Source organism: Stegostoma tigrinum, chromosome 26 (genome assembly GCF_030684315.1).
Source record: "Stegostoma tigrinum isolate sSteTig4 chromosome 26, sSteTig4.hap1, whole genome shotgun sequence".
Lineage (NCBI taxonomy): Eukaryota > Metazoa > Chordata > Chondrichthyes > Orectolobiformes > Stegostomatidae > Stegostoma > Stegostoma tigrinum.
Window position 1 is genome coordinate 15,135,715 of NC_081379.1, and position 20,966 is coordinate 15,156,680.

Here is a 20,966-nt window from a genome sequence, read left to right on the forward strand (position 1 = left end):
ATCTAATGGAGAGTGATGCCTTTTCTTTTTGGACAACGGCTTCTTACACTACTTAATGGAGAAAAAGATGTTGAGGAATTTCTACGTGAAACATGATAAGTGCAATCATGGGCCAATATATTCCTAGGTACGCAGTACTCAGCAGATACTTGACTTAGAAATGAAAAAAAACATAAAAAATAGTGGATATCTCTATCAATGCGAAGAACAATGGCAGACAAAATTTATTACAGCTCAATAAGCACAGTAGAAGGTGTGAACATCATAACTGTACTATGGATAGAAATAAATAGAATCGGTGTTGATAGTAGGCTTGTCGGTTACCGTGTAAAATCATTCGGAGTAGCAATAAACGAAAGAAAATACAACAATGTTGTTGAATTACAGCTCAAAAGATATCAAACTAAAGCAGTTTTTATTTAGATAGCACCTTCAATTATTGCGTTCAGTTTTAAGAACCAAGGTTTAATGGAAACACACCACAGCTCTTCTCCCTTGTGCCTTAAACTGAGCGGTAAGTTGGAAAAGCTGGACACTTTAGTTTTGAAATGGAAGCCTAAAGAAGTAAACAAGATATTGAAATTTATTGATAATATAAATGTGGAATACAACTTCAATGTAAGCCCGAAAAAGTGGCAAAGGCCAAACCTCACGAAGGGTGAATTCAGCAAATATGTAAGCAAGAATTTCTTAACACAAACAACAAATTCCATGTCAGATTTAGTCAAAGTGTGCTTAGATAAAATGGATGGAATGAGTGTACACTATTAATTTAATTTGTTGTTTCCAGGATCATACTTTTCCAAGTGTTTTGTAATCTACTTGTGCAATGTAGTTCAGTTACTCACCGTTGAGTTGCATGCACTAAAAAATTCACAGATTTATCCCTAGCTCATTTGGTTGATCTCAGCTGAATCAGCAATAAGGGTATTTTTTAATTGCCCTCGGAACTCTAGGTTCCGATAAAACGACTTGCATTCAGTGGATCTTGAGTATAGGTATGAATACAATTGGTTACAAGAGTGTCAGCTGTCAGGCAGTATCTCTTTAACCTGTCTGTCTTCTCTCCACCTCTCTTTATCCATCTTCGATCCGCCTCCCCCTTTCTCCCTATTTATTTCAGAACCCTCTCCCCATCCTCTTGTCTGATGAAGGGTCTAGGCCCGAAACGTCAGCTTTTGTGCTCCTAAAGATGCTGCTTGGCCTGCTGTGTTCATCCAGCTCCACACTTTGTTATCTCAGATTTTCCAGCATCTGCAGTTCCCATTGTCTCTGATCTCATACAAACCAACTTGTTCTGAGTGTAGCATGTGTTATGACGACTAGGTCTTTATGTGGTAGGTCGCATCCAGCTGAGAGAAATTCCATCCTCAAAGATTCCATGACACTATTTAGAAGAAAATCACGAGGTCTTATTTATAATGCATCCCTCAAGTAAGGTTAACAAAAATAAAAACTGGTCATTAGCTCACCGTTTGTGGGGTTTGGCTATGTGCAAATTACCTGCTATGTCTCCTACATTACAGCAGGTATTCTTAAAATTCACTGTAAAACAGTCGGAGATACCTCAACTCATGAAAAAGCTTTGGACTGATAAAACATAATTTTATGCTAAATAATGGCATTCAACATGAACTGTTATTCCTCTTTCCAGAGACACCGCGAGATCTGTTGAACATTTCTAGCATTCTCTGTTTCTAATTTTCCGATAGCCTGGACTTGGCTCTTCCTTTTTTTGTGGTTGAGTGTCTCTACATATCAGCAATATAACCTGAGAAATGATAACGATGACTTGCGGACAAACTCCACCGCCCGAAGGTGCACAGGGAGGTGTGGGCCGAGCCATGGCGTGTCAACGCGACCGTTGGTATCCGTGCACTAATCACAAAGAAGCTGGTGGGGTACATCAAGACGCGATTGGTCAATAGCGGGGGTGGTGGGCGGGGCTTGACGGGGATGGTCGTTATTTGAAGCTCGAGCTGAGGTGAGCGGTTGCGAGTGGAACGTTTTCTGGATTGTTTGCCTGGAGTCTGAACCCGGGGAGAAGGAAGACCCTCCCGCGGATTTGGTGTTCCTCGGGTGTGTAGACGTTCGGAAAAAATCGTAAAGAATCGGCTGGATCGCCAGATCTCCCTCAACGTTTAATTAATCTTGCTTTTGAGAAGAGACGAGCTTTTTTTTTTGTTCTTTCTTGCTCCACCTCTGTCGGACCGTTGACCGAGTTGCGGGATCAAAGACCCACCGTACCTGCAGCAATCAAACTGTCAGCGGCTGCCTCCTGCCACCAAGTGACAGCGATCTACTTACCTGAGTCTGAGTATACTTCAAATCCAACAGCCAAGACCATCGAGGGTGATTCGGGCGAAACGAACTTCCGCAAAAGAGAACGTCCTCTTGGTTAAGTCATCCTGCGATCCTCTGGGGTATTGAGCCAGTCTGACCATGTCGGCAGACCGTTACTCCGCTCTGGACGAAACGGCCCTCCGGAAGCTGGTGAGAAAATGTGATCCATTTGATTGGGACTAACATGTTGTCCGAACCCGGTACTGGGATCTGCGTTGCTGTTGCTGAATGTGCCAGGGCGGCGGCTTAGTACTAAATTCCGCTGTGTACCTGGTTGCAGAACGTGACCCTGAGCAATAATTCCGATGGGTGACGGGGTGGGGGGAGGTGCCACGCCAGGCTAACGATGCAGCAGGGGCTATAGGCACTTGTTGTAAAATGAGTTGGCTTCCGTGACTTTGCCTTTTGTTTTGGAAGGATTCGGGGCATGTTAGGGCCTCGAGCGGTAGAATGTGGAATGTCACCCGGTACTGTTTATACAGAGTCTTTTAAGATGTGGAAACGACTACGAACCTTGCTACACTTTCACCAGGCCAGTCTCTTATACTAGCGGAAAGGAGCAGATACAACTTAAGAAGTTAAAATTTTGTATTTTGACCTGATATCCAACAGCTGTTATATTCATGATCTACAGTATTAAGTATTTAACTGTGATCGGAATATTCTGTGCCTGTCCTCTTCGATTTAAACGCTCTGAAGGAATGTTCAATTTAAGAACTAGTTAACCTGACCTGCTGAGGCACAGGGTCCGAGGTTTGAGCTGGGCCAAGGCAGCGGCTACAATTAACTTCAGAAGGAGTCGGCTTAAATCTCTGGGCTTCATATGAAGCCCAGTGTTGCTCTAATGGCCATGCCACGACGAATTCAATATGTTTGAAATTGTTCCTGCAGAGGTAAACTGGCGCGTTAAACCTCGCCGTTCTGTATGTCGAACTCGCTGTTATAAGCTCGACCAAGTTTGTGTTTTTTTGGTTTTCTAATTGGGGAGCATTGCGTCTTGCTGGAGAAACAACGCGCAATCGGTTAACACATTAAGGATATTTAGAAATACCACTGAATTGCAAATCTACACAATGACCGCATCGCGGTTAGACAGTTATTCCTAATGTGCAAATATTTCGAGGAAGGACAGCTTAATTAAAACTGCAATTAGAAAACTCTGGAGCTTTGGCAGCATTTGTAGAGGAAGCAAGTTTTATATTTTGACATCAGTATAATTTCTTTGGAACTGAATATTTCATTTAACTGTAGGTGGATTAGCGAAATACATGTACATTCCCCTCTGCGTGTAGCCTGATCTGCATTCGTTTGGCAACATAGTGTCAGTGATCAAAAGGTAAACTGTAGAATTCAGCAGTTCTGGTCGCTTCGGAAACGTAGAGACGGCTTTCTTAGAATTCTTTTGGCGTAACTGTAAATAATTACCATGCCGGTGATGGTACAAATGTTGGAGTGCATTACATATCATCTGTCAGCTCCGATTCACTAAAATCTGCATTAGTTGAATGGAGAACAAATTTTCCGTCATAGCAAAAGAATGCTGTCCAGAATTAGAATGTGGTGGGTTTTAAAATAGCGAAATGTGATGTAACTATGCCCTCATTAAGACCACTGTCTTACACCTCAGTAACATTGCTTGCCTCATCTATTCTGCTACAGCAACTTTTGTGTTCAATTCCCAGAGAAAAACAAATAACACTATTAGTTTTCCTGGGATAATGGGAACTGCAGATGCTGGAGATTCCAAGATAATAAAATGTGAGGCTGGATGAACACAGCAGGCCAAGCAGCATCTCAGGAGCACAAAAGCTGACGTTTCGGGCCTAGACCCTTCATCAGAGAGGGGGATGGGGGGAGGGAACTGGAATAAATAGGGAGAGAGGGGGAGGCGGACCGAAGATGGAGAGTAAAGAAGATGGGTGTAGGTGGGGAGGTAGGGAGGGGATAGGTCAGATTGCTTTCCGGAGAGACCACTCTCTCCGTGACTCCCTTGTTCGCTCCACACTGCCCTCCAACCCCACCACACCCGGCACCTTCCCCTGCAACCGCAGGAAATGCTACACTTGTCCCCACACCTCCTCCCTCACCCCCATCCCAGGCCCCAAGATGACATTCCACATTAAGCAGAGGTTCACCTGCACATCTGCCAATGTGGTATACTGCATCCACTGTACCCGGTGCGGCTTTCTCTACATTGGGGAAACCAAGCGGAGGCTTGGGGACCGCTTTGCAGAACACCTCCGCTCAGTTCGCAACAAACAACTGCACCTCCCAGTCGCAAACCATTTCCACTCCCCCTCCCATTCTCTTGATGACATGTCCATCATGGGCCTCCTGCACTGCCACAATGATGCCACCCGAAGGTTGCAGGAACAGCAACTCATATTCCGCCTGGGAACCCTGCAGCCATATGGTATCAATGTGGACTTCACCAGTTTCAAAATCTTCCCTTCCCCCACTGCATCCCTCAACCAGCCCAGTTCATCCCCTCCCCCCACTGCACCACACAACCAGCCCAGCTCTTCCCCCCCACCCACTGCATCCCAAAACCAGTCCAACCTGTCTCTGCCTCCCTAACCGGTTCTTCCTCTCACCCATCCCTTCCTCCCACCCCAAGCCGCACCCCCAGCTAGCTACTAACCTCATCCCACCTCCTTGACCTGTCCGTCTTCCCTGGACTGACCTATCCCCTCCCTACCTCCCCACCTACACCCTCTCCACCTATCTTCTTTACTCTCCATCTTCGGTCCGCCTCCCCCTCTCTCCCTATTTATTCCAGTTCCATCCCCCTCTCTGATGAAGGGTCTAGGCCCGAAACGTCAGCTTTTGTGCTCCTGAGATGCTGCTTGGCCTGCTGTGTTCATCCAGCCTCACATTTTATTATCTTACTATTAGTTTTCCTAATTACTTTGGCCATTCCAATGCACTCATGGCTGACTTACTATTTCCATTAAGTTGTTGAAAACTTTGTCCTTAATTGTACCACATCCCAAATACCCATCATTATTGTGCTCACTAGTTTTTGCATTCGTTTTTGGCTAAGCAGTGTGTTGATTTTTCTTCTCTCCTTCTTGTAGTCAAATATCCTTTGACTGATTTCTAACCTTCAGAATATGAACAAAGAGCATGAATAGACCATTTGGTCACTCAGGCCTGTCCTGATACCCAACCAGAATAGGGTGAATATGACTGTCTTATTAGTATTCAAAAGGTAAGCAGGAATGTGTCTTGAGTTAAAGTTTCTCAAGCCAAGGTTCTGCTTCCACCCCCTTTTTTTTCCAGGAAAGGTGTTCCAAAGACTCATGGCCATCTGCAAAATAAAACTTCATATTTCTAAAATGACTGATCCCTTATTTTTAGATGGTGATCCTTTGTTCTAGATTTCCCATAAGAGAGAACGTCCTTAACACCTAGTCTGTCAAAATCCCTCAGTATCTTGCATATGTTCAATCAAGTTCCCTCTTGCACTTCTGACCTCAAACAGATATAAGCCTAGTCTGTCCAAACTTTATTTATTCAATATACCCATTCTATAAATTAACCTGGTAAAAGTACTGAACTGTTTCCAACTTTTCCAATACATCTTTCCTTCAACTATGTGACCAATACAGAGGGCAGCATGGTGGCTCAGTGGTTAGCACAGTTGCCTCAGTCCCAGGGACCTGGGTTCAAGTCATCCCCTGGATGACTGTCTGTGTGGCATTTTCACATTCTCCGTGTGTGCCTAGTGCTCTCGTTTCCTAACCCTGTCCGCAGAAGTGCAGGTTGTGTGGATTAGCCATGCTGAACTACCCTGAAGTGTCCAGAGTTATGCAGGATAGGTGGATTAGCCATGGGGAATGGAGGGTTGGTGGGGTGGGTTGAGCTGGGATGCTCTTCAGAGGAGCATTGTGGATTCTGTTGGCTGAATGGTGTGCTTTCGTACAGTAGGAATTCTATGAATACCTCATAATATTTGGATTATGATCTCACGTATGCCCTGTATAGCTGAAACAATTTTTTTAAACTTGTGTTCAATTCCCAGAAAAAACACAACTGTTAATTTTCCTAACCAATTGATGTCAATATACTAGGTTTTCTGATACATGTGCCCTGTATTTCCCAGCTCTGCACTCTCTACTTAAGGTAATGTGCTTTTTTTTAGTCTTCCTGTCAAAATGGACAAATTTTACACTATTCTTTTGTCTGATCACTTAATTTAGCTATACCTTTGTAGCCTCTCACGTGCTATTCACAACTTGTGTGCTTACTTGCCTTTTTTGTGATCAGCAAATGTAGTAACCATTACCTCAGTCCCTTCATCTGAGCCACTTATACAATAAATGGTTCAGTTTCTAGCACTAATCCTTGTGACATGCCACTTGTTACAATTTGTCATCCAGGAAAGAACCTATGTATGCCTACTCTATTTCCTATTAGCTGGTTGATCTTGTATCCATGCTGATATGTTTCCCCCCCTACATCATAAGCCTCTATTTTCTGTAAAACCCTTTCATATGGCACTTTATCAAACGCTTTCTGGAAGTACCTAAGGCAAGAAACAATTTTGCTCATTGAATCTGTTCTATTAATCAATAAGATTATGCTGATCTGATAATTCTCAATTCAGTACAGTATATCCACTGGTGTCCTTTTTTCCAAGGCATATTTCACTTGCCAAAGAACTCCAAAAGATTGGTTAACTGGAATTTTCCTTTAACGAAAACATGTTGACTGTCTGATTACCTTTTTACCTTTAACTTGTCCAAGTGCCCCACTGTAACTTGCAGCTTCCAGTACTTTCCCAATAACATATGGTAAGCTAGTCCGTTAGCTTCCTGCTTTCTGTCTTTTTTTGCTATTTTTAATTCCATGGCACCTTCCCCAAATCTAAGCAGTTTTGGGAAATTTTTAAAACCTATTACTTTTCTGGTGCTAAGCGTTTCCTTCTTTTCATGTTCTGACTTTTACAGCTACTTCTAGGATGAAACTTGTATTCTGTCTGTTTGATGCAAAATACCTGCTAATTCATTTGCCACTTCCTGAGCTCTAATTATCTATTACTTAGACACCTTTTCTATAGTCACAACATTGTCCAGCATAGAAACAGACCCTTTAGTCCAATTTGCCCATGCTGACCTGATACCCTAAATTAATCTAGTCCCATTTGGCCAATATTTGTATAAACCTTTCCTCTTCATATACCCCTTCAGATGCCTTTTTAAATGTTATTGTACCAGCCTGCACCATTTCCTCTCGCAGCTTGTTCCATACATGCACCACCCTCTGATTGTAAAAGTTGCCCCTTAGGTCCATTTTAAATCTTTCTTGTCTCACCTGAAACCTTTGCCCTCTAGTTTTGGACTCCTCTACCCCAGGGAAAAGACCTTGGCTACTCACCCATCCATGCCCCTCATGTTATAAACCTGTAACGTCATCCTTCAGCCTCTGATGCTCCAAGGAAAATAGCCCAAATCTATTCAGCCTCTCCCTGTAGCATAAACACTCCAACCCTGGCAACATCTTTTGTAAATCTTCTGTGACCTCAAGTTTTACAACAACTTTTTTACTATAGCATGAAGACCAGAATTGCAAGGACCAAGCCAAAAGTGGCCTAACCAATGTCCTGTGATATTGGGAACTGCAGATGCTGGAGAATCCAAGATGATGAAGTGTGAGGCTGGATGAACACAGCAGGCCAAGCAGCATCTCAGGAGCACAAAAGCTGATGATTTGGGCCTAGACCCTTCATCCTGCATTTCCCGCAACACATCCCTCACGCCCTGCCCCCGCCACAACCACCCAAAAAGGATGCCCCTTGTTCTCACACACCACCCCACCAACCTCCAGATACAACGCATCATCCTCCGACACTTCCGCCATCTACAATCCAACCCCACCACCAAGACATTTTTCCAATCCCCACCCTTGTCTGCCTTCCAGAGAGACCACTCTCTCTCCGTGACTCCCTTGTTTGCTCCACACTGCCCTCCAACCCCACCACACCCGGCACCTTCCCCTGCAACCGCAGGAAGTGCTACACTTGCCCCCACACCTCTTCCCTCACCCCTATCCCAGGCCCCAAGATGACTTTCCATATTAAGCAGAGGTTCACCTGCACATCTACCAATGTGGTATACTGTATCCATTGGACCCGGTGTGGCCTCCTCTACATTGGGGAAACCAAGCGGAGGTTTGGGGACCGCTTTGCGGAACACCTCCGCTCGGTTTGCAACAAACAACTGCACCTCCCAGTCACGAACCATTTCCGCTCCCCCTCCCATTCTCTAGATGACATGTCCCTCATGGGCCTCCTGCAGTGCCACAATGATGCCACCCGAAGGTTGCAGGAGCAGCAACTCATATTCCACTTGGGAACCCTGCAGCCCAATGGTATCAATGTGGACTTCACCAGCTTCAAAATCTCCCCCTTCCCCTACTGCATCCCTAAACCAGCCCAGCCTGTCTCTGCCTCCCTAACCTGTTCTTCCTCTCACCCATCCCTTCCTCCCACCCCAAGCCGCACCTCCATTTCCTACCTACTAACCTCATCCCACCTCCTTGACCTGCCTGTCTTCCCTGGACTGACCTTCCCCTCCTACCTCCCCACCTATCTTCTCCTCTATCCATCTTCGGTCCGCCTCCCCCCGTCTTCCTATTTATTCCAGAACCCTCTCCCCATCCCCCTCTCTGAAGGGTCTCTGCCCGAAACATCAGCTTTTGTGCTCCTGAGATGCTGCTGGGCCTGCTGTGTTCATCCAGCCTCACATTTCATTACTATGGACAATGACCTTTTTTCCTTCTTTGACTTTGTCTTTCTCATTGCAATGAATCTATTTCATGCGTTCAACGGCGTTACCGTTACTGAATCCCCCACAATCAACATCCTGAGGGTTACCAAAGACCAGAAACTCAGCTGGACTCACCACACCAACATAGTGGCTATCAGAGCAGGTCACAAGCTAGGATTACTTGGTGAGTAACTTGCTTCCTGATTCCTCAAAGTCTGTCCGCTATGTACATGGCACAGGTCAGGAGTGTGATGGAATACTCCACACTTGCCTGGATGAGTGCAGCCCCAACAAACACTCAAGAAGCTTGACACCATTCAGGACAAAGCAGCCTGCCTGATTGGCACTGCATCCACTCCCTCCTCCACTGATGCTCAGTAGCAGCAGTGTGTACTATTGACGACAAACACTGCAGAAATTCACCAAGGATCCTCCAACACCTTCCAAGCCCATGACTACTCCTATCTAGAAGGACAAGGGCATCAAACATGTGGGAACACTGCCATCTCTAAGTTCCCCTCCAAGTCACTCCCCATCCTGACTTGGAAATATATTGCTGTTCCTTCACCTGTCATTGGGTCAAAATCCTGGAATTCCCTCCCTAATGGCATTGTGGGTCAACCTCCAGTTGATGGACTGCAGTGGTTCAAGAAGGCAGCTCGCGACCACTTTCTCAAAGGCAACTAGGATGGGCAATAAATGCTGGCCAACAAGCAATGATGAATCAGAAAAAAAATTCTGAAATCTCCCCTTAAATGCCACTGCATTGCGACTAATCTATCTTTGATTTAATTTGCTTGTTCAATTTAGCTAGCTTTGCTTTCATGCTGTCAGTTGCTCTTGTGTTCTCCTTTTTTTAAGAAAAAAAGTCTTGGACTCGTTCTGTTCTTTCCCCCCCCCCCCCCCCCCCCAAAAAAAAACTGAATGTAAAATTTCAATCATATTACAGCCACTGCTGCCTAGGGGGTGCCTTCACCATGAAATAATTCATTAATCTCCTCTTGCCCAATATCATGACTTGTCTGCCCTGCTTTCTGATTAGTTTCAGAAGATACTGCTCTTGGAAACCATCCTGAAAGCCTCTGAGCTCCTAACTTAGCAAACCAGCCATGCAACCTAACTGATGTTTAGCCTATGTAAAGTAACACCAATGGTATGAGTTCAATTCCTGCACCGGCTGATCCTACCATGATGGATCCTCCCTCTCTACCTGTCCCCTCATGTGAAATGTGGTGACCAAGCTAAACCACCACCAGTCATCCTTTTTAATGGAAGAACAGCCCCTATGGTACTATAGGACTATGGCAACTCTTCCTTTTTAATCTAGGCTACCTTAACCCCTCTGACTTTTGTAGACCCTGTGGATTAAAATCTTCTACAATTATTGCCATGTCTTTCTGACACACTCTCTCCCTTTTTTATATATTCTATTATGTTCACCCTAGTAGTTAGAATTGGGGGCCTGTGCAGTGTTTTCACAACTGACTTCTTGTATTTATCACTTCTTATCTCTTTCCAAATGGTTTCCACATCCTGGTTTCCTGAATTTGGGCCATTCCTGTCTCTAATGTGCTGATGTCATTAACTAAAAGCCCTTCCTTCTTTTTCCTCACTTCTGTCTTTCCTAAATGTCCTGTACTGTTTGCTTTAAAAGTCCAAATTCATGTGTGCATTCATATATACTAACATTCAGAACCAAAAGACAGAATCTTGCAGGCCTCTCATCCATGAGGCCTAATGAGTTTTCTCATGCTATCATCCCAAACCCTCCCCATTAACAATGAGCCCCCCAACTGTGTGGCACTCCTTGTCTGATGCTAATCAAATTCGCACTCTCTCTCGCCATAGCTGGAAGTATTTGTTATGGCTGGGGATATCCTGGTTTTCAAGCCAATCAAGCAATGGCAGTTTGAAGTTGCCTTTCATCATCCATGTAGTGGTACTACAGCCCGTGCACAAATCAGTGCTTTGCATCACACATGGGTAGTACTGCTTGCATATGTTACTACATATTCCTAAGCCACTTACAGCTTATGTCAGGCCACAGACCTCACTGGTTCATTGTCACATTCAGTTTTGCAAACCTCTCTAAATCACTGCTACTTTTTCCTCCATGCCTACTGCAACCCAGCATCGTAGAACCATCACTTATCAACCAGTAAGCAGCCTTGTATGACATCTGGCCACTCAAAGCAGCAGGACCATGGCAGTTGTGGCAACTCCCAGAATCCCACATGCAAGCTTCCTGAGAAGTGGTACTGGTGATCACAAATCACATGCACTTTGGATTAGAATCTTTTTCTGTTGTCAAACTTGGCTGCACTTATAATATGACCTTACTGTGAAGCTGTATAGTTGATGTGCTGTTAATCTGGAGGGAAGTGAGATGTAAAACCTGCTCACTGAGCTACAGTACTGACCTTTAATGCAGGGAAATAAACCTGAGATCTAGCACAAATTTCATTGGTCACAGTATTGATTCATTTTATAGGTGGACAATTGAAAGATGACAGGTTTCCCCTTTCCTTCACTGGAAGGAGCTAGTTGCATAAAAGTTCAATGCAGTAGTAACCTGGCATCCACTAGGATAGGATGTCCATTCAATCATTTGGGTCACGGGCCCTGTTCCAGCAGCTAGTATTCAGAGAAACTGTCTGTGTGATTCAGTGGAAATGGTATTGAGGACAAATGACTGTGATCCCTCTGTCTTTTTGATGCATCCTGAGGGCCCCTTCATGTGGTGAAGGCATTTGTTGCTGGTCGAAAACTAGCCAGCACATTTTGAAATCATAAAATCCTTCCAGTGTGGAAACAGACCCTTCTGCCCAACAAGTCCACGTTGACCCTCAGACTCACTTATTCTCTCCCTTCCTCCCCCTGCCCTTGCCATAACCCACCTAATCTGCACATCCCTGAATACTAGCATGGCCAGTATATCATTTGATTTTTGTTTCTCTATCATCCTGCACCTCTGCTACATGGCGGTAACAGTGACAGCCATAACTACTGTGGCTGAGTCCAACAGTCATGTTTGAACATAAGGAACAGAATAGATCACAAGCAATAAGAACAGTCAACAATGGCATTCTTCACAAATGGCTGTAGTTCTAACCACATCAGGCATGGTTGCAGTCATTTTCATTTTACAGATCACTTTTAGTAATGTGCTGAATTCCCCCTCCATATTAAGTGTCATTTCCCTAGGATGGGGCCATTCAAGACTGGGGGTACATTTTTTAAAGTGAGAGGAGAGTGATGTTTTAAAAATGAGGGGCAGATTTTTTCAGCGGTGTGCTCGTGGAATAAATTTCGTGGGGAAGTGTTGTAACTGTGCCCGTGTCCATCTTTCAAAGACTTTAAGTACATGAATGGGGATGGTTTTGAGGGATACTGACCAGGAGCAGACAGGTGTGACTTGCTTAGTTTGGAATCCTATTTGGCGTGGATTGTTTTGACTGAAGAATCAGACAACCCAGAAACTGATTCTGTATTCAGTCCACTGGTGCCCAGGACCAATTGTAGCCCCCTGTTAGTATACTGAGATGGCCCCCTGTCCACAATTGCTCCAGGTGGATGACTGATCATGCCCAAGTCCCTGTATTGAGTGGACTTTGCTTGGGGCACCTTGACTGTGTAGTACTGTTGACTTGAAGCCAAAATTGAAGTTGCTGGAGAAACTCAATAGGTCTGCAGCAACTGTGGAGAGAAAGCAGAACTTTGTCTGAGATAGTAAGAACTGCTGATGCAAGAGTCAATGATCAGTGTGGAGCTGGAGGATTACAGCAGGCCAGGCAGCATCAGTGGAGCAGGTAATTGATGTTTCAGGTCGGGACCCTTCAGAAATGGAGTGGGAGGGGCTAAGGGTGCTGTGAAGTAGGAGGGGTGGGGCTGTGGATGGTAAGCAGGATGGTGACAGGTGAGGGCAGATAGGGAGTGGTAGGGGTTGGTCAGTGAGGTGGGAGGAGTGGATAGGTGGGAAAGAAGATGGACAGGTTATCAGGTCAAGGAGGTGGGGAGGGTTGGTCATGGGATGAGCTGGGTTGGGGGTGGTGGTGAGGAGATTTGACACTGGTAAAGGCCACATTTAGGCCAGTGAGTTGTCTGCTCCCAAGGCAGAATGAGGTGCCTCTCCTCCAGTTTCTGTTTGGTGTCATTGTGACACTGGAGGAGGCCCAGGATGGACATGGAGTTGTAGGGGGAGTTGAACTGGTTCATGACCAGAAGGTGGTGGTGTTTGTCACGAACAGTGCAACTTCTCAACCAAGTGGCCTCTGAGCCTCTGCTTGGTCTCTCCAACATAGAGGAGCCTATGTCAGAAGCAGCGGATGCAGTAGACCACATTGACAGATGTGTGGGTGAGCCTGTCTCGGATGTGGAAGGTTTGCTTGGTGCCTTGAATGGAAGTGAGGGGGATGGTGTGAGGCAGGCGTAGTGCTTCTGCCGGTTGCAGGGAAAGATAGTGGGGAATGTGGAGCAGATGAGGGAGATGCAGAGAGGTCCGTACAAAAGGTGGATAGGAGTAGGAGGGAAATATATCTTTGGTTGTGGGGTCAGATTGTGGATGAAGGAGAATGATGTGTTGGATACGCAAGTTAGTGGAGTGATAGATGAGGACAAGGGGGATTGTCTTTGTTTTGTTGGGTAGAGGTGCAGGAAACGAGATGCAGTCAAGAGCATTTTCAGCGGGTGGTGGGGGTGGAAGTGTGGCAAGATGTTGTGGTCCTTGAAGTTTTGGGAGTGGAGCACCCCATTTTGGGAGCAGATGCAGAGAATTTGAGTGGGGATCGCATTGTTGCAGGAAGGTGGGTGATAGGAGTTGTAGTCTAGGTAATGTGGTGATTGGTAGGCTTGAAATAAACATCGGTTTTGAGGTGGTCAGTGGAGATGGAGCAGGAGGTATCAGATGATCCAGGTGAACTTGGAGTTGGGTGGAAGGTGTTAATATAGCTAATGAACTGCTGAAGCTCCTTGTGGCTGCCTGAGGCAGCACCCATACCATCATCGATGTGGAGGACAGTGCCACTGTCGTGGCTGAACTTTCTCTGACCTTTTTACTGAACTGAGGCCTATTGCTCTTTGAATTTAAGACGTTAGCCATTTGGTCCAAGCACTTCAGATGTGTTTACTGCAGAGGTAGGTCGCACCTGCTCAAGGTGTGATTATGATGTACCATTACTGTGCTGTAATATGTCCACCCTCTTAACTGATAACACAACATTGCCTGGCTTTGTGTCCACTAAGTAGCAAGACCAGTTCTTAGGCTGCACAAAAGGCACCAAACAGGGGCCTGATGTTGGAAAAATGTCACTTGAAGTCTGAGTGACTTTATTTTTTTTCTTCCCATGCCAACACCATGTTGTTCAAGGAGTGTGAAACTTCTACACGGAACATTTAGCTTTATCTTAGATAACCAAGTGTGAAGCTGGATGAACACAGCAGGCCAAGCAGCATCTCGGGACCACAAAAGCTGATGTTTCGGGCCTAGGCCCTACAGAGGGGACTGGGGAGAGGGTTCTGCAATAAATAGGGAGAGAGGGGGAGGCGGACCGAAGATGGAGAGAAAAGAAGATAGGTGGGGAGGGGATAGATCAGTCGAGGGAAGATGGACAGGCCAAGGAGGCGGGATGAGGTTAGTAGGTAGGAAATGGAGGTGCGGCTTGAGGTGGGAGGAAGGGATAGGTGAGAGGAAGAACAGGTTAGGGAGGTGGGGACAAGCTGGGCTGGCTTTGGGATGCAGTGGGGGAAGGGGAGATTTTGAAGCTTGTGAAGTCCACATTGATACCATAGGGCTGCAGGTTCCCAAGCGGAATGAGTTGCTGTTCCTGCAACCTTCGGGTGGCATCATTGTGGCACTGCAGGAGGCCCATGATGGACATGTCATCTGAGGAATGGGAGGGGGAGTTGAAATGGTTTGCGACTAGGAGGTGCAGTTGTTTATTGCGAACTGAGTGGAGGTGTTCTGCAAAGCGGTCCCCAAGCCTCCGCTTGGTTTCCCCAATATAGAGGAAGCCAGAGTGGATACAGTATACCACATTGACACATGTGCGGGTGAACATCTGCTTAATATGGAAAGTCATCTTGGGGCCTGGGATGGAGGTATGGGGGCAAGTGTAGCACTTCCTGCGGTTACAGGGGAAGGTGGTGGGGTTGGAGGGGAGTGTGGAGCGAACAAGGGAGTCACGGAGAGAGTGGTCTCTCCGGAACGCAGACAAGGGTGGGGATGGAAAAATGTCTTGGGTGGTTGGGCTGGATTGTAGATGGCGGAAGTGTCAGAGGATGATGCGTTGTATCCGGAGGCGGCTGGGGTGGTATGTGAGAATGAGTGTGATCCTTGTGGAGGGGTTGTGGCAGGGGCGGGGTGTTGGATGTGTTGCGGGACATGCGGTCAAGGGTGTTCTCGACCACTGCAGGGGGGAAAGTTGCAGTCCTTGAAGGTGGACATCTGGGATTTGCGGGAGTGAAATGCCTCATCCTGGGAGCAGATGAGGCGGAGGAATTGGGAACAGGGGATGGAATTTTCCTTTTTACTCTCTTCTAATTTCTCATCTGTTTGTTTATTCTTAGACTTGTAATCTCTCTCTTCCTGTCAGTCTGTTCACTATTTTCTCTAACTCACTTTTTTTCTCTTTATGGTTTTTCTTTTCTGATTTACTGGACTCTTTCCAAATTTGATTCGTTGCCTGCATTATTAGTTTAAAATTGTCTTAACTTCTCTAGTTTTGAGACCCTCAACAACTCCACCCTTTGAAGCAAAGGCCACCCTCAGCATCTATGTTTCAGACTCTACTTATCTCCATGGGATGCCAGTGCTGCTCAAAGTAGAACCCACATTTCCCACAAGCCTTTAAACTATGCATTGAGTTATCTAATCTGCTTTACCCTATGCCATGTTGTATCTGGGATAAGGTAATAATCCAGAGATGCCCTTTTTGCGGTTCTCTTTTTCTTAATTTTAAGAAGCAACTCCTTGTACTGGCTATGCAGTACCTCTTTCTTTGTCTTGACTGTGTAGTTGGTACCTATGTGGATTAAGTAACTCTTCCACTGCAGGTTCCTTCCCTGTCTGGAGAAGATGTTGCCAACTTTGGCACAGGGCAAACATACAGTTGTCAGAACTCAAGTTCTTTGCTGTTTAACAGACTCATTCATGCACTTTTTAGATAGTAAAAGACTGAGGTTTGAGGATTTTCATTGTAAATCGACAGTTTAGCACAAAGATAATGGGAACTGCAGATGCTGGAGAATTCCAAGATAATAAAATGTGAGGCTGGATGAACACAGCAGGCCAAGCAGCATCTCAGGAGCACAAAAGCTGACGTTTCGGGCCTGGACCCTTCATCAGAGAGGGGGATGGGGAGAGGGAACCGGAATAAATAGGGAGAGAAGGGGAGGCGGACTGAAGATGGAGAGTAAAGAAGATAGGTGGAGAAAGTATAGGTAGGGAGGGGATAGGTCAGTCCAGGGAAGACGGACAGGTCAAGGAGGTGGGATGAGCCACCCATCCCTTCCTCCCACCCCAAGCCGCACCCCCATCTACCTACTAACCTCATCCCACCTCCTTGACCTGTCTGTCTTCCCTGGACTGACCTATCCCCTCCCCACCTATACTCTCTCCACCTATCTTCTTTACTCTCCATCTTCAGTCCGCCTCCCCCTCTCTCCCTATTTATTCCAGTTCCCTCTCCCCATCCCCCTCTCTGATGAAGGGTCCAGGCCCGAAACGTCAGCTTTTGTGCTCCTGAGATGCTGCTTGGCCTGCTGTGTTCATTCAGCCTCACATTTTATTATCTTGGAATTCTCCAGCATCTGCAGTTCCCATTATCTCATATCAATGGATACTGCTTTCTCTTTTCAAGAACACCCAGCTGCAAATATAGCTGTAGAGAGAATCCAGGTTTTTAAGTACAAAGTTCCGTGGGCATCACTGTCTCTTAACAGGCAGAGAATTGAGGGATACATAACAGACGGATGGAATTATTTATAACAGCATGATGGTCAACAGAATCAGGAGGCTGAAGAGCGTGTTCCTGAGCTGTATTGTTCTCTCTTTGAAGTTAATCAATGGTGTTCTGGTTGGCTCTTAATTAAGGCCCTGGATTTCGAATTCTGACCAATGTGTTGATTGGCTAGCTAGTTTGTGTTCAGTGGTTAATTTGCAAATACTACGGATAATTGCCCTATACAAAATTGATGCAACTAAATAAAGCCATTGAAACCTAGTCTGTAGAAACCTGTAAAGAAGGCAGTCTTAAAGTTTGGAAACAAACTTGAATTGTTGATAAAACAAAGCAGTTCTTCTTAGAAGCCAGACTTTGTATTGATCATAATTCTTCTCACGCACCTTTTTCTGTTCATCTGTACTCCTTTGTCAAAGGTAGCTTGTTTTAGATAGCTTTTATCAAGTTTGGTTAGTAAGTGTTTAGTGAGTTGCTGAAAAGAGTCTTGTTGAACATGTGCCTTTTGTATTCAAGCCATAGTTTCAAATTTGATATTTTTGTCTCTGCAATTTATACCTCCCTGGAGAAAAGGACTCGTGGTTGGTTGGCAAGTCACTGCTGGTTAAGGAACAAATCTGAAACAACTAATGGGGAACAATCGGCTCCCGTGCTTCTGGGTAATTCAAAAAGTCAAGGCTACAGCGTAGAACTACAATTTGCAGAGAACTGGTTTGTGATGTTATGACCAGTCCGGAGCCCCTCCAAAATGTCAAGGTACACTGGCTCCTAACCATTTCTTTAATTTTAAAGGTTAATGTCAGGTGCTGTGTTCTCGCTGTAATTCCATCAGTTAAACTACTCAACGTGAGGCAAGACACCATTTATTCAATTACTATAATTAAAATACAACAAAGTAAAGAATAAGTTGGGCTAACAATTGTATTTGAAATCTTTAACAGAATAATAGATAAAGTAACTATTACTAATTTAACTGTTCCAATATAGTAACATCCCATAAATGCACCCTTGGCAAAAAGGCAGATTCAGAAAACTGGCTTCTCTCGCATGCAATTCTCCATCCCAGGAGCAAAGAACCAAAGACAATTCTGAGACCACTCGTAGCAACTGGGAGAGATTCACTGTCTTCCAACCCTGCTGAGACCCCAACAACAACTGCTGAAAGCAAACTTAAAATCCTCGATTTGTACAACTCGACCACATCCACTCGGGCTGCTTCTATTGTTCCAACTTTTAAAACAAAAACCCAAGGCCTCATGTTGTCTATCTTTTCATAGACTACATGCCACCCAGTCTCTGAAAGAAAATGAGGCCAAAACTCATCTCAAGACAGTGTATGCACTACTAGCAAGTATAAATGAGCCAATTCCATGCTCCAATTAATTTGTTAAATATGGTATTAGCTTTGCATACAGTTGTTGTTTATCAAGTGTGGCCATTTACAGAATCATATCTAACGAGTAGACATTGTCTTGGGTTTTCCAAGCATGGACTGAGTATGATCTGCACTCTATTACCAGCGAGAAGTATGGCTGATTGAAATAAACAACAATCACTGAGAATGATTGACATTGCACTGGCTCAGGAATGTATGGAAAACATTGCTCAATTGTGCGGTACGCAGAACATCAGCTTTGTGGATTGACAACAGCATGCCAGTAGCACAAAATACTAGTTGTGTCATGACTGGATAGTAGCAGAATGAAACCTGTTCACATTTTTGTGATAGTTTCCCTTTCTGTTTGGTAATTCGAAGTGAGTCAAGTATTTTCTGGTCTTAAAGTGGTGGTCTCTGGCTCATTATTAAACTTGTACTATACAGGTGATCTGACTGGACATACACAAACAATGGCCCATTTTGCCCTCTTTAAATATATTTGAGCTGCACCAGAATGTTGTGTTCAGTTTCGAAACTGACATTAATTTTATAATGTCCATGAATAAAATGTTAGGCATTATTATCTAAAATCCACTGTCACCTGCTTGTTTGAGTTGAATCTGGAACTCCACAGTAGTGACTTTACCTAACAGTCTTTTGGCAACAGCTCTTGATTTGAGTGAACAGATTCAAACTTTTAAACATGCTGTCTTGGCATGAACAAATTATTTAGGTATAAACAAACTTGAGATATCATAAGGGGGAAAAAAAACTAGCTCCTCATAAACCTAATGGGTTATTTATTGTGAAATGCATTTGATAACCTTGCTTTTGTTTTGCTGCAGTGTTTGAACGATTCTTGTTTCTATTGGGAAATGTTTTTGTTACGGGATACTAAAGCCTGTAGCAGAACCTGTTCCAAGTGATCTAATTTATTTCAAATGTTCATGGGATGTGCAATATCCTTGCTGAAGTACCCATAAAAATATATAGGTTTAAAAATATTGAAGTCTACAGAACACTCTGCATTATAGGTGTTTTCTTGGGAGTTGCTTGTTCTCTTTTGACGAAGCCACATATTTTAGGAGGAAGTATATTTTCAAATATTGCTATAAATATATTGCCTGCCCAATGAGAGTCTTTGAATGAGCTGATGTAATGAGTATCAGCAGCTTATTTGATACTCCCCATACCCTTGTGTACACACTTTTTCAAATGGTGTTGCTGCTTAAAGCTGAAAGCGAATACCGAAGCTAGACTTGCTGCACTCCCCATGACATTCTCAGCTTTGGCATGGCCAGTTTACCATCATCCTGCTTCTTTGGCTGGTGAGGAATAAAACTTTTAAAACCTGCTGGTAAATCTGGCTCTGTTGCACAGTGCAATAACAAATAGGTGCCAAGAGGAGGAATTGTAATAAGATTTTCTTTAATTGTAAGACAATGGATATTTTATTGGAATAACAACATGTTTAGGTTATCTTCCAAATTGTGCTTATTTGAAAATAAATTGCTGCTGCTAAGGGGTTGTAATCAGTTTTGATTATTACTGGTATTCTGATTGTGTAAATTTCTATTATTGAAATGATAAGTAAATATAATGTGACGTTAGCTTCCAAACTCCCCTTCTATTCAGAGCCAGAGGTTTAGAGTCTGGTTGAAAAATGCTAAGTAAACTTAGAACTGAAGTGGGATGGAATCATTTCTTTAAATTTCCAAGTTGGCACAAATCTCAATTCAATGTAAGTCAGGAGTCTCTGAGATGCAGAAAATGAGAGCATTTCAGTTTTGCATGGATAAGTTGAACCATATCTCTAGTGTATATAATCACTTGGAGGTTTCAAGAATTTCCAATACTTCTTTGAGAGCTCACTGTTATGTTTTGATCTTTTTTAGGTGAGGAAATATGATCCAAAGGGTGCTGTAAATATTTTGCAGCACTCCTAGTTTAGGAAAGGGTGAAAATCATCAGGCCTGATTGTGGCCCTTCCATTAATTCCAGTTGCAAGATGTAGGTTGTGGGTCTTGGGTTGAAAAATAAATCTTGTTTGTCCTCCTCTGTTCTCTGTGCCAGTCATTGAATAGCTTGGCAACATCTTGCATAAAGAACCAATGCCTGAGTGAGGTACTAGAGGCATGCTATTGCATGGAGAACCATTTTCTAAGAGTTAAAAGCAGGGAGATGGAAATTTTCAAAATGCATTTATGTTTATCTTTAATCTAAACAGCTCTATACATCAAAATGTTCAAGAATGCTCACTTAGTAACAGGTTGAACTCCTATGTATGTGATTGAAGTTTTTATGCCAAAAAAAAATTTGCCAGACACCATGCTATAAAGCTCAGTATATGTGCGGCTCCTTAAAGGTAGACTGCCTGGGATTTGAAAAATGGGAAAATAGAGCAGCTGCAAATCCCAACATCAGAGAGGCTATAGAGACATACATAAACCACTTCTTGTCAACAGGAATATGCCTTTCATTTAGGGTGTCTTGGTTTTCAGATTTTTAACATGATTATCT

At 44.2% G+C, this 20,966-nt stretch overlaps 1 protein-coding gene across 4 annotated transcripts in view; it reads left to right on the forward strand.

Annotated features, from left to right (window-relative positions):
- The first annotated feature begins 1,983 nt into the window (after positions 1–1,983).
- Positions 1,984–20,966, forward strand: part of smtnb (smoothelin b) — a 276,452-nt gene continuing 257,469 nt past the window's right edge. For all 4 annotated transcript variants that reach the window (XM_048555897.1, XM_048555894.1, XM_048555895.1 and 1 more), the window contains exon 1: positions 1,984–2,493. In XM_048555897.1, the coding sequence (XP_048411854.1) occupies positions 2,443–2,493 (51 nt within the window). In that variant the 5' untranslated portion in view covers positions 1,984–2,442. The remainder of the gene's footprint in view (positions 2,494–20,966) is intronic.